General features: G+C 37.9%; 2 protein-coding genes and 1 non-coding gene across 4 annotated transcripts in view; 2 read left to right on the forward strand and 1 right to left on the reverse strand.

Annotated features, from left to right (window-relative positions):
- The window catches only part of RNF24 (ring finger protein 24), a 141,430-nt gene that overhangs the window by 10,076 nt on the left and 116,609 nt on the right, over positions 1 to 14,745 (reverse strand). For both annotated transcript variants that reach the window (XM_060078189.1, XM_060078188.1), the window contains 2 exons: positions 11,083 to 11,125; positions 8,926 to 8,967 (listed from right to left, as the gene is read on the reverse strand). In XM_060078189.1, the coding sequence (XP_059934172.1) occupies positions 8,926 to 8,967; positions 11,083 to 11,125 (85 nt within the window). The remainder of the gene's footprint in view (positions 1 to 8,925; positions 8,968 to 11,082; positions 11,126 to 14,745) is intronic.
- Positions 1,935 to 2,069, forward strand: LOC132477232 (small nucleolar RNA SNORA70). The gene has a single exon (XR_009530248.1). It is a non-coding gene; the product is annotated as a small nucleolar RNA SNORA70 (small nucleolar RNA).
- On the forward strand, positions 2,127 to 2,446 carry LOC132476020 (large ribosomal subunit protein uL16-like). The gene has a single exon (XM_060077722.1). It carries the CDS (start codon positions 2,127 to 2,129, stop codon positions 2,427 to 2,429), a length of 303 nt encoding a protein of 100 aa, XP_059933705.1. The 3' UTR covers positions 2,430 to 2,446.

Below are 14,745 nucleotides of genomic sequence, written 5' to 3' on the forward strand. Positions count from 1 at the left end.
ATCTGCCAGTATCACACTGTCTTAAATACTGTAGCTTTGCAGTAAGTTCTGATATTGGGAGGTGTGAATCCTCCAATCCTCTCCTTTTTTAAGACTGTGTTTGGCCATTCAGGGTCTTCTGCATTTCCATGTGAATTTTAAATTCTGCTTGTTAATTTCTACAAAAAAAAGAAAGGGCAGCTGTGATTTTGACAGGAGTTGTGTTGATTTTGTAAATATTTGGGGGGAATACTGCTATATTAACAATAGTAAGTCTTCCAAACCATGAACAAAGGATGTCTTTTCATTCATTTAGGTCTTCTATAATATCTTTCAATGATGTTTTATAATTTTTCAGTGTACAAGTCTGAGCTTCTTTTGTTAAATTTATGCCTAGGAATCTTGTTCTTTTTGATGCTATTGTAATTGGAATTGCTTTCTTAATTTCATTTTCAGATTGTTCATTGCCACTGGATAGAAATACAGCTGATTTTATTTATTTATTTAATTTACTTTATTTATTTTATTTTTGGCTGTGTCGGGTCTCAGTTGCGGCACACGGGATCTTCATTGAGGTATGTGGGATCTTTTGTTGCAGCGCGTGGGCTTCTCTCTAGCTGTGGCCTGTGGGTTTTCTCTTCTCTAGTTGTGGCACACAGGCTCCAGGGCACGTGGGCTCTGTAGTTTGCTGCGTGCAGGCTCTCTAGTTGAGGCGTGTGAGCTCAGTAGTTGTGGCGTGTGGGCTTAGTTACCCCACAGCATGTGGGATCTTAGTTCCCTGACCAGGGGTTGAACCCACGTCCCCTGCATTGGAAGGCAGATTCTTTACCACTGGACCACCAGGGAAGTCCCTACAGCTGATTTTTGTATATTGATCTTTATCCTGGAAATTTATTGAACTCATTTATCTTGTGATTTTTGGTGGATTCTTTAGGGGTTTCTGTGTTTACAAAATCATATCTGCAAATATAGCTTTACTTCTTTCTTTCCAATCTGGATGCCTTTGATTACTTTTTCTTGCCTAACTGCTCTGCCTAGACCCCTCCAGTACAATGTTGAATAAAAGTGATAAGAGTAGGCATCCTTGTCTTGTTTCCCCTTAAGAGGAAAAGCTTTCAGTCCTTCATTAAGTATGATGTTAGTTGTGGGTTTTTTAAAAAATTTTTATTTATCTATTTATTTATTGGCTGCTTTGGGTCTTTGTTGCTGCGTGTGGGCTTTCTCTAGTTGCGGTGAGCGGGGGCTACTCTTCATTGCGGTGCGTGGGCTTCTCACTGTGGTGGCTTCTCTTGTTGCGGAGCACAGGCTCTAGGCACGCAGGCTTCAGTAGTTGTGGCATGTGGGCTCAGTAGTTGTGGCTTGGGGGCTCTAGAGTGCAGGCTCAGTAGTTGTGGCGCACGGGCTTAGTTGCTCCGCGGCATGTGGGATCTTCCCAGACCAGGGCTTGAACCCGTGTCCCCTGCATTGGCAGGCGGATTCTTAACCACTACACCACCAGGGAAGCCCAGTTGTGGGTTTTTCATAGAAATCTTTATCAAGTTGCAGAAGTTCCCTTCTGCTTCTAGTTTATTGAGTATTATCATAAAAGAATGTTGAATTTTGTCAAATGCTTTTTCTGCATCTATTAAGGTAGTCATGTGTTCTCCCTACTCCTTTATTCTGTCAATAGGGGGTATTACATTGACTCATTTTCCTTTGTTGAACCAACCTTGTATTCCTGGGATAAATTCCATTTAGTTATGATATATAATCCTTTTTATATGCTGCTGAATTTGGTTTGCTAGTATTTTGTTGAGGATTTTTACAACTATATTCATAAGGAATATTGGTTTGGAGTTTTCTTTTTTTATGATGTCATTGACTGGTCTTGATATTAGGGCAATACTGGCCTCACAGAATGAGGATAGGAAACATTCCCATCACTCTTCATTTTTTGAAGTCAAAGAATAGATCCTTTGCAGCCAGTTAAGCCAACTGTGCTCTTTTCCACATGGGGGCCTGGTGCGCAATGGCTGCAAACAGCAGCCTCCTCGGTAGTGTATGCAGCCTGTTGCCTGTATGGGTTGCCCTAAGGGACCTTGGAGACAGCCCTTTCCAATGGACATTAATGATTGGCATGCTGTCCCCATTCTAGGCTCCAGACGGGTATGCGTGGTGCCTTTGGAAAGCCCCAGGGTACAGTGGCCAGGGTCCACATTGGCCAGGTCATAATGTCCATCCGCACCAAGCTGCAGAACAAGGAGCATGTGGCTGAGGCCCTCCGCAGGGCCAAGTTCAAGTTCCCTGGCCGCCAGAAGATCCACATCTCCAAGAAGTGGGGATTTACTAAGTTTAATGTAGATGAATTTGAAAACATGGTGGCAGAAAAGTGGCTCATCCCAGATGGCTGTGGGGTCAAGTACATCCCTAATCGTGGCCCCCTGGACAAATGGCGGGCCCTGCACTTGTGAGAGCCTTGGCGCTGCCCCCTCCTCACCCATGCCCACCAATAAACACTACTTTCTTGTCAAAAAAAAAAAAAAAGAATAGATCCTATCAGCCCTGTCAGAAACAGGGCTAGGACATCCATTTACTGATTGGTCAGTCTATAGATACTTGAGTTTATTTGTTTTACATGTTATTGATGGCATCTGCAGAGAACAAAAGGAAGCCAGGTCACGGCATTTCAAAGTAATTTTTTACAGCTTGAGGAACAGCAGAAGCTTCAAGTTTGTGGGTGCAGTAGGGGCATCATAATGTGAAGGCTCCAGACTCAGAAAGATAGGGTCACCTTCTTTCTCCACACTCAGAAGCTAGAGGACATGCCCATTTTCCTCAACTTTCTTAAACCTCAATTTTTACAAAAGCAAAATAAGGAATAATACTTACCTCACCTAAATTTTTTAAAGTGTCAGTTCCCTTGCTCCTAAGATAAATTATATGAAGAAACAGACATCTTGGTAATTTTGCCACCTTGTATACATGATTCCATTTTCTTTACACTGAGATTATACCCATAAATAAAACAAATTTCAAGGGAAAAATGGCTTTTAGTGACCATAGCATATATACTGGAAAGAAGCCTAATTTTCTAGTATTCACAGAGTGCATGATCCCAAAAATGACCAAGAAGGAAGGATTTGACAATTTTCAAGGGGTTGACACAGTCTATAAATTTACCTCAAAATGCAAGCTAGGGAGTGGAGAGTCATGTGGGGAAGACAACGTCACACAATGAAAATGACCCACAGCTCAGGGAATTTAGCCAAAATGATTTTCTTTTAAATATACAATCATTCTTTGATGGTGGTAGTGAACACTAATATACCTTTCCTTGAATGGTTACGAGGATAATCATATCTTTTGCAAAGGCAGCATTCCCAGTTCAGACGTGTCATTTAAGGTTGGAATCTTTAAAAGCTATGAAAGCACTCTAAACATGGCTGTGCTGCTCAGGAAAGATCTGACTTTCCTGTTCCAAACTGAAGTGCAGTGGGACGTCCGTTCCATGGCCCTCATGTGTTCATGTGCTCAGCCCTTTACTGTCCTTGCCTCACTGGCTTATGACTTTCTTTCCTGTGGGACCAGTGCTCCTTGAGGGCAGGGAGGGACTATACTTTGCCCACTCAATCTCTAGGGTCCTCTATACTGTCAGCTCCCTATACATGCTTTGGGTTTTTTTTTTTAAACTGTTTTTGTAAAACAATTTTTACAATTTAAACTGAGGGACGAAACTCAGTTGGGCTCTAAGTATTCATATTATAATTTTAAAATTAATTTGAGTAATGTGATTTATAAGAAGATTGATCAGTAATCCTAGAAAGACTGAGAGGGTTTATATCTCATATAAACCCTACATAAGAAAGGGATGTGGCAAAACTTGTACCACCAGACCCCCTCCTCACTGGACCAAAGGGAAGGGAATGAGCTTGTGGGGAGGTGAGGAGAAGGAAAAGATGTTCCTAACTTCATTTTACACAGGGGGGCAACTCCAATGGGGTTACCTTCCTACAGTCTCTTCTTGTGGAAAGTAGGGTAGAGCAGGGCCATAGCATGTCTGCCACATGACTCCTCACCCACTCTCTGCCTGATCCAGGAAAACTGACCTAAAGATGACTTTTCCTGGTCCTTGTGCAGCTAGGATCCCACCTGCTGCTGAGATGCAGGAGGGAGCAGGTTCTCCTTTCCTTTCTGTATGTACAGGCAATATCACCCTGCCAGAAGAGGGGATGGACCCAAACATGTTCAAATTTAGAAGCTATATGGATGGCTGTATCACTGTACTGTACTGTAGATGTGGGCTCAGGGTTCTGATTGGCCCACGTGGCCACAGCAGGTGGATGAGGCCTTCTCTGGGAGAGTGGCAGGATAGAAAGAATACAGTACAGAAAAAATATTTGAAGAAATAATGTTTGAAAACTTCCCAAGCTTGGCGAAAGACAAACCTACATATTTATGAAGCTGAGTAAACCCCAAACAGGAAAAATCCAAAGAAATCCATGCTGAGACGTATCATAATCAAATTGCTGAAAACTAAAGACATAGAAAAAAATCTTGAAAGCAGCCAGAGAAAAATGACACATTATGGATAGGAGATCGATGATTCAAATGACTATGAATTTCTCATCAGAAACCATGGAGGTCAGAAGGAAGTGGCACAACATTTTAAAAGTGCTGAAGGAAAAGAAATAACCCAGGAATAAAGGTGAAATAAAGACATTCTCAGATGAAGGCAAACTAATACAATTCATAGCCAGCAGATCTGCTCTAAAAGAATTGCTAAAGGAGGTTCATCACATAGAAGGAAAATGACATAAGAAGGAAACTTGGAACATTGGGAATTAAGAGCAACAGAAATGGTAAATATCTGGATAAATATAACAAACTATTCGTCCCCTCCTGAATTCTTTAAAATATATCTGATGGTTAAAAGTAAAAAATGTAACACTGTCTGATGCCATTTTCAATGTGTATAGGTGTAATATGACACTCACTGTATAAAGGGGTAAAAGTAAAGGGATCTATATGGTGATAAGTTTTCTACATTACAAATGAAGTGCTAAAAAATTGATTCTAGGTATTTATTTTGTAATCCCTAAGTAACCACTAGAAAATTATACAAAAAGGTAAAATCACAATAGATAAAATACTAAAAATGTTCAAATAACCCAAAAGAAGGTAGGAGGAAACAAAGGAATAAGAAAGGGGGGCAAAAGCGGAAGATAAATAGTAAAAGAGTAGACCTAATTTCAAACACATCAATAATTGCATTGAACATAAATGGTCTAAACACATCAATTAAAAGACAGGTTGGCAGGGTGGATTAAAAAACATGACCTGACTATATTCTGTCTATAAAAACACTCACTTTAAATATAAAGACATAATGTGTTTTTACATATTAGAAAACTCAACATGGTAAAGATACCAAATTTCCCCCTGATTTATATATTTAATGCAATACTAATCAAGATCCCAGCAGGATTTTTGTTGTTGTTTGTGTGTGTACAGATAGACAAGCTGCTGTTACAATTTACATGGAAGAGCAAAGGAACCAGACTAGCTAAAACAGTTTTGGAAAAGAAGAATAAAGTTGGAGGAATCATATTACCTGATTTTAAGACTTGCTATAAAAATACAGTAATCAAAACTGTGGTATTGGTGAAGGGACACAGGCACAGAAATCAATGGAACAGAATAGAGAATCCAGAAATAGACTCACCAAAATATGGCCATTTGATTTTTGATAAAGGTGCAAAAGAAATTAAGTGGAGAAAGCAACCATTCACCATAACCAGAGCTGGGGACACTGTGGTGAACAAATCAAAGACTAAATGCAAATGACAAGCAGATCACAGACTAATGTCAAGGCTCTCAGGCTTCTCTTAAAACCCCCCCAGATCTGGCAATAGTTGGCAATAGCCTATATTCCCCTATGGTAACAATTAGCTAGAGGTGAGTGCTGACAACTTCTTTAACACAGGACCTTGCATGCCCCAGTGTGTCACAGCTTCCATGGCACCTTTCTGTTTCTCTTGATACCAAGACTCCATTAGATGCAATTTATTTATTTATTTATCTATCTATCTATCTATCTATCTATCTATCTATCTATCTATCTATCTATATATATATATATATATATATATATATATATATATAACTTTTGGCCACACCGCACGGCATGTGGGATCATCCACAGATTCAAACAACCACAGACCGTGTAATACTGTAGTATTCACTATTGAAAAAAATCTGCGTATAAGTGGACCCGTACATTTCAAACCCATGTCGTTCAAGGGTCAACTGTACTTTTTTTTTTGCTGTATGCAGGCCTCTCACTGTTGTGGTCTCTCCTGTTGCGGAGCACAGGCTCCAGACGTGCAGGCTCAGTGGCCATGGCTCACGGGCCTAGCCGCTTCGTGGCATGTGGGATCTTCCCAGACCGGGGCACGAACTGTGTCCCCTGCATCGGCAGGCAGACTCTCAACCACTGCGCCACCAGGGAAGCCCTCAACTGTACTTTTTAGATTTTTTTTGCCACGTGGCTTGTGGGATCTTAGTTCCCTGATCAGGGATTGAACCCGGGCCCTTGGCAGTGACAGCACGGAGTCCTAACCACTGGACCTCCAGGGAATTCCTCAACTGTATTTTTAAAATAATATATTAACTTACTTTCCTTCTTTAAAATTAAGAACATTATATATAAAATTAACATCCCTTTTTGACCAATTTCCCCTAATCTTTTCCCTCTTCTCTCCTCCTCTGTGTGATCATTATGCATCCTTTTCAAACACTATGCAGTATGCATATAAATCCATGAAAAATGTGTTTATCTTAGTTTACATACATGATATAAACATTTATATCATTTTGCAACTTGCTTTTTCAAGATCCCGTTAGAGATCTATCTAGGTTGACGTGTTTATAGATGGAGCTTGTTCCTTAATTTTGCCTGCCGTATAGTACCTCACTGTATGAATCATTGTACCACGTTTCCTTCTTTTCCTCCCTCCCTCCCTCTCTTGATGGATAATCTTCCAGTGTATCATGTTTTATTTATTTGTTACACTACTGATGGACATTTAGCTTGTCTCTGATTTTCCACTATTATAATTATTCACTAATAACATTATTCATATTGAAATTCCATGTGCTTACACAGGAACAAGCTATGTATCATTGTATAATTAGGCTACAGGAATGCACACCTAGAAAGAAGTTTGACAAAATAGTTTCAACACAAAGAAGTGCATCCAAAAAGGACCAAACTGCGAAAAGTACATGACTGGCCTCTGGAAACAAGTTGTAGAGCAAGGTTAGGTTTTCTTAGGCACAGTGAAACTGGAATTAGTGGGTGCGGTTGGGATACTAACTCTGATACGTAATGATGCAACACAATTCACTTATTCAGGATAAAGATTCTAAACTAATGGGTCAAACCAATAAGGAAGACTTCTATTCCTGACAAACATGGTTATTCAGTATTGTTAACGTATGTCAGAATTTGATCTTTTCATTTATGGTCATCAAAAAGACTCCAAACAGAAGAGGATCACTTTCTGTTACTGTTTTGGGAAAAATTTTTAAATCAAACAGTATTTGATGCTTGAGTTTAATCCAAGGTTAGTTCTGAAATGCTGTACCATATCAACTCTTTGATAAAAAATATGCAGAAAGAGCAAAGGAGGGACTTCCCTGGTGGCACAGTGGTTAAGACTCTGAGCTCCCAATGCAGGGGGCCTGGGTTTGATCCCTGGTCAGGGAACTAGATCTCACATGCATGCCGCAACTAAGGAGCCCGCCTGCCGCAACTAAGACCCAGTGCAACCAAATAAATAAGTAAATATTTTAAAAAAAGAGTAAAGGAGCAGTAGATGATTTCAAAGTGTTCAACAATAATATAAACCATTATTTTTAAATTATTATTCAAATAATTTCACAAATTAACTGTCTTTGAAGAGACTGGTAATGTAGCTTCACCACAGTTATGCTATATAAAACATAGATACTACAATGTGTAGCTTTTCAAGTCCTTGCTTTAAACACCAATTAAAAAACTCAGAAAGGGTAGAAGAGAAAGGGCCCTAAAATTAAAAATAAAAACTCTGAGCATTTGAAATCAGTGGCAAGACAAGGAATAAAATAAACAAGAATTACTATAGACTACGTGTCTTAAGGTGCATAGCAGGATACACACACACATCTGTATATAGCTTAGAAAGCATAACAATATAGCGAACACCCCAACCACGCAACCTCATTACTAGACAAGTCCAAGAGTTCATGTCTCTCCCTATATGTTCTTCCCTATTCCATCCCTCTGTCTCACCTCCCCAAACCCCCACCTTCATGAAGTAATCACTGCCTTGTTTGTGCCATTGGTAAGAAAGGACTTCTGGGAACATTTTCAAGAGTGAAATTAGTGCAAATTCATCTTGAATAGAAAAACTTGTTTAGGGCTTCCCTGGTGGCACAGTGGTTGAGAGTCCGCCTGCCGATGCAGGGGACATGGGTTCGTGCACCAGTCCGGGAAGATCCCACATGCCGCGGAGCAGCTGGGCCTGTGAGCCATGGCCGCTGGGCCTGTGCATCCAGAGCCTGTGCTCTGCAACGGGAGAGGCCACAACAGTGAGAGGCCCGCGTACCGCAAAAAAAAAAAAAAAAAAAAAGAAAAACTTGTTTATATCTATCTCCTACTCGTATAGCATGGACAGCAAGCAGCATCCCTGCTGCTATGAAATCTTCCACTGGCACCATCCCTATTAAAAATGAGTTATTTTACACTCTTATAAGTCTTCACAAAATTGATTTTTATGTGACCTCACCCTCAAATTCTATTAAGCTGATCAAAATAAGCCCAATTTTTTTCAGCGTCTGAAAATACAGATGTTTAAGCATACCACAGCATACCACTTCTGTTAGAATATACTCAAGAACAGATTAAAATACTTATAGACAACTTACCTCATGTAAATTCAGTTCTTTTACTTTTTCTTTTAATATAACCTGTAAGACAAAATAAGTATGCTTTTATGCCCATTTAAATCTGTAATTTAAAAGGTTTCTCATTATTCTTACAAATATTTTTCTTTTCTGTATATAGCTCATTTCACCTCATGTTCAGTATTAGAGAGAATCTCTTACAGTTTGAGATAGAATATTTTAGCAACATTCTTTTAACTTGAGCAATGGTGCAGTATTCTCCTGAAACGCAATTTTAAAATCTCTTTGAGAATAGATTAAATTTTGGGAGAAGAAATTAACACATGCCTGTCTGGAGTTATGTGCTAATATGGGGGGAAAGTGAATGGGACTGCTTGCCTCATGATTTGGTAAAACACAGTATTGACTCATGGGACAGACTGGTAATTTATAAAAGACTGAAAAGTAAGGTCAGTCTTAATTTTGGAAGCTTTGCTTATTATTATACATCACTATCCTCAGAAAACTGTAGCTCTATGCAGAATTATGTAAGTGGGTTTAAAACTCATCCAGGTGCTGTCCCTAACCTGACTTTGTGGTGACTGGATATCAGTTAAAAAGAATGCAAAATGACAAGAGGGCAGATGACTATTTAAAAAGAACATCTCTAAACAAATAGGACCTAATCAAGCTTAAAAGCTTCTGCACAGCAAAGGAAACCATAAACAAAACGAAAAGACAATTTAAGGACTGGGAGAAAATATTTGCAAATGATGCCACTGACAAGGGCTTCATTTCCAAAATATACAAACAGCGCATACAACTCAATAACAAAAAACAAACAACCCAATTGAAAAATGGGCAGCAGACCTAAATAGACAGTTCTCCAAAGAAGACATACAGATGGACAACAGGCACATGAAAAGATGCTCAACATCACTAATTATCAGAGAAATGAAAATCAAAACTACAATTGGTATCACCTCCCACCAGTCAGAATGGTCATCATTAAAAAGTCTACAGATAACAAATGCTGGCGAGGGTGTGGAGAAAAGGGAACCCTCCTACGCTGTTGGTAGGAATGTAAGTTGGTGCAGCCACTATGGAAAACAGTGTGGAGGTTCCTCAAAAAACAATTTGAGACAAAAATTGAGACAAAAAGATTCATTCCTTTAGAAAACTAAGACATTCATCTCTGTATATGAATCCCACACGAGACCCATGTATGGTTACCTGTGGACATCAGTGTGGACATCTAAGGAACTCACCAATGAGCTCAGATTTCAAAGAGACATGGACAAAAAGATATGTAATCCTAAAATGATGACATGGGGTGTAACATCAGTGTCAGCAAGATTAAAGACCCAAATAAACTGAAGCTTGGCCCCCCCCATCTCTCCCCCCCTCCCAAATTGCTATGGACGACAAAAATAATTTCATGCTCAGGGTCAAAAGAAAATTAAAAAACACCTAGGCCCACTGTTTGATATCAGTGGTAAAATATTAATGGATGACATATGGAAGAAAAAACAAATTTTACTGGCCTTCAAGAAAAGCTAAATTTATTACCTTAAAGAACATATCAGCAAAGGGATAGTACAAAGGGCTAGGAGTTAATAGCAATGACTGAAGTATCTGGACTTCCAGTGGTGTGACGTGAACTAACATTTAAAGTACAAAGGGGAGGAGATGAGATGAGTATAATACAGCTGGTTACCTCTGAAGAACTAGTATGTCTTCTAATGAAGAAGGTAAAAATTTCATTTAATGGAATCTCTGAACTCCATTAGGATAATACTAAGTTTAAGGATTTTAAGCTACAGCATTTTCCTTTACCAAAATATTGGCCAAAGTTCCCTGTTAAGTTATATTATTTTATCATTTGAACTTTCTATAACTTCAAGTAATACTTAAGAGAAGTCACCGCAATAAGCCCAGGCACTGCAACGAAGAGTAGCCCCCACTCGCCGCAAGTAGAGAAAGCCCGTGTACAGCAACGAAGACCCAACACAGCCAAAAAAAAAAAAAAAAAAAAAAAAAAGGAACGCTTGAAGTATTTTGTATGGCAAATTGGCAAGCAAAATGCTAAAATGAACACAAGTAAATCTAGTCCCAGTTTAAAATATGATTGGAAACCTGAGGTCTCATTTTTTTGGTGAAGAACATGATCAAAGCCAATCTTAAGTAAATCTCTCTCACCTGTTTGTAGGCATAAAATTCTTTGTGTGCTTGATGTCTTAGCCTAAAAGACAGAAATGAGAAATGCAATACTGAGATTTCCGTATGAGAATTTGACAAAAATTTTAAAACTGCTTATTTTTGGTATTAATTTATATCATTTATGGTTTAAATCCAGAATCTTTATTCTAGAATATACTCAAATGACATATTTGTTACCATGTTATGAGAAAGTGACCAGTGAACCATAGAATATTATCCAGATATATAAGTTCAAGTGAAATCTCATTAAAACAAAATCTCAAATATTTTAATGAAGAAGGCTCAATTTTTTATATTGACAATAGTCCACTTATTTCAATAATATTTAATATACCACACTTTTCTTAATTAAAAATTGAAGTATCAATATAATATACATCTAATAATGTGCAAAAGCCTCAAGAATACAGATAAGTATTAAAAAAATTATACACACCACTGTAACTATCACCCATTTCCAGCATCCCTGAAATGACTCTTCCCAATCAATATTCACCCCTAAAACTATCCTAATTTTTATCATTGTAGATTAACTATGCTTGTTTTTGAACTTCACATAAATGGATCATCTGGTATATACTCTCCTGTGTTGGCTTCTTTCAGTCGACAATTACTTGTGAAATTCATCCATGTTGTTGCAGTAATTATATTTTTGACTGACATATAGTGTTCCATTTTACGAATGAATATAGAACTATCCATTCCACTGTTGACAAATATTTAGGTTACTTCCAATTTGGGGCAATTATGAATCAAGCTGCTACACAAATTCTTCTACATGTCTTTTAGTGGACATATAGACTCATTTCTGTTGAGTGTGTATCTAGGAGGAGAATTGCTGGTCCAAAGTGCTTGTACCAATTTTACTCCTATGGGTAGTGCATGAAAGTTCTAGTTGTTCCACATCTTTGCCACAGTTTGGTAGGGTCAGTCTAAAAATTTTTAGCCAGTCTGGTGGGTGTTCAGTGGTATCTTATTTTGGTTTTAATTTTGCATTTCCCAAATGATGTTTAGGACCCTTTCATATGCTTATTGCCCATTTGGATATTTTTTACGAAATGCCTGTTCAAGTCTTTTGTCCATTTAAGAAAATGAGTTGACTATATTTTTCTTATTGATTTGTAGGAGCTCTTTAAATATTTTAGATGCAAGTCCTCTGTTGGGTACTGCAATACTCTATGGCTTGCCTTTTCATTCTCTTAATGTTATCTTTTGATGAACAAAAGCTTTTAATTTAAAGCTTTTTAATTTAATTTGTGTCCAGTTAAAGAAATCTTTGCCAACCCCCAGATAATGAAGATAATCTCTTGTGTGTATCGTGAAAATAATTTGTTATTTTACCTATCACATTGAGGTCTATGATCCATCTGAAATTAGTCTTTATGTATGATGTGAGGTAGAAGTCAAAGTTCTTTTTATCCACATGCAGATTTTCATTTGACTCCTTTATTGAAGAGACACTTCTTTCCCCACTGTGTTGCAATGGCACATCTGCTGTAAGTGAGACCAGTATGTGGTTCTGTTTCTAGAGTTTCTGTTTTATCCCACTGGTTTATCTGCCCATCCTTGTGTACTGGGTTGAATCATGTCCCCTCAAAATTAATGTCAAACTGCTACCTCAGAATGTAACCTTGTTTGGAAATAGCATCTTTGCAGACTATTTATTAGTTAAAATTAGGTCACATTAGGATTAGAGTCGACCATAAATCCAGTATGACTGTTGTCCTTAGAAGAAGAGGAGAGGATATACAGAGACACAGGGAAGAAGGCCAGGTGAAGACAGAGGCAGAGACTGAAGTGATGCAGCTACAAGCCAAAAAATATCAAGGATTGCTGACAACCACCAGGAACTAAGAAAAGGCAAGGAAGGATCCTCCCCTAGATAGCCTTCAGAGGCAGCATGGCCCTGCCAACACCTTAATTTTGAACTTCTAGCTTCCAGAACTGTGAGATTGATAAATTTCTGTTGTTTTAAGCCATCCAGCTTGTACTTTGTTACAGCAACCCTGGGAAACCAATGCATCTTGTGTCAATACCATGCCAGTTTAAAAAAAAACAAAAAAAATTTTATTTTGAAATAATCTTATAGGAAAGTTGCAAAAAATATCAGAGTTCATATATACTTCTCTCCCCAGTTTTCCAACATTCACATCTTACATAACCATAGAACAATGATCAAAAGCAGGAAATTAATACTAATGTTTTGATATTAATACTCATATAGTATTCACCAAACAGACTTTATTTGAATTTCACCAGTTTTTTCACTAATGTTCTTTTCCTATCTTGTGATCCAATCCAGGACCCCAGCTTGCATCTAGTTGTGTCTCCTTAGTTTCTTCAAATCTGTGACAGTTCCTTAGTTTTTCCTTGTTTTTCAGGATTTTGACATATCAACCATGATCACTTGGTTATGGCAATGTCTACTGGGTCTCTCCACTGTAAAGTTACTATTTTCCCCTTTGCAACTGATCAATATCTTGGGGGAGACACATTGAAACTATGAAAATATCCTATTTTTTTCTCAAGCTTTTGCCCACTGATTTTAGCATCCATCTTGCTTGCAACATTTCTGCAGTGTTTGCCTGGTGGTGGTTTTGTAGTTCCCTAATTCCTTGTACATTAACTGGGATTCTTCTATAAGGAAGAGATGCCCCTTCTCCTTCATTTATTTATATCAGCATGGACTCATTTATGTTAGTCTATGGGTTATAATTTAATATGATCATTATTTATTTTGTTGCTCAAATTGATTTAGGCTTTTAGGCCCTCTTTCAGGTTGATTCTTATGTCCTTTCAACACGCCCTCATCCTTTCCCATGCACTTCCTAGCTCCCTGGCACCAAAAGATGTTACAAGTTCATCTTGTATTTTCCATGCTCCAGTTGTGGAATTAACCACTTCTTTCAAAGAGCCTTGGTTCCTTTTATTGGAGAATAATATTTAGAAACCAAGATCTGGGTGCTAGGTGAATAGCACTCTGTTTTAAGTACTGGGGTTTTGTAAAAAGTCTTGGGTCTTCAAACTTTGCTCTTAACTACTTTGGCTATTTGTGGTCCTTTGCATTTCCGTATAGATTTCATGAGCTTATCAATTTCCACAAAAAAATCTGTTGGGATTTTGACTGAGACTGTGTTTAATTTATAGATCAATTGGGGGAAGAACTGACATCTTTGCAAGATTGAGTTTCCAACCTATGAATATAGCATATTCTATTTATTAGATCTTCTTTCTCTGTATGCATTTCTACATAGAACACATGTATCCTTCATTAAATTTATTCCTAGGTATTTGGTAATTTTTGATCTACTATAAATGGTATTTAAAATTTTTTTATGTTCTAATTCTTTGTTGCTACTACATAGAAAAAATTCAATTTCTGAATATTGATCCTGTATCTAGTGACTTGCTAAGTTCACTTATTAATTCTAAACATCTTATCTGCAGAATCTTTTGGATTTTTAAAATACACAATTATTTTGTCTGCAAATAATAACAGTTTAAACTCTGCCTATTTAATCTTCACATATTTCACTCTTTATTCTTTATTTCACTTCTTTTTTTTTTTCCTGCACTGGCTAGGACCTCCAGTACCAATATTAAATGAAAGTGATGGCAGTGAATGTCCTTATTAATATGTTA

The sequence above is a fragment of the Mesoplodon densirostris genome, chromosome 16 (assembly GCF_025265405.1).
Source record: "Mesoplodon densirostris isolate mMesDen1 chromosome 16, mMesDen1 primary haplotype, whole genome shotgun sequence".
Lineage (NCBI taxonomy): Eukaryota > Metazoa > Chordata > Mammalia > Artiodactyla > Ziphiidae > Mesoplodon > Mesoplodon densirostris.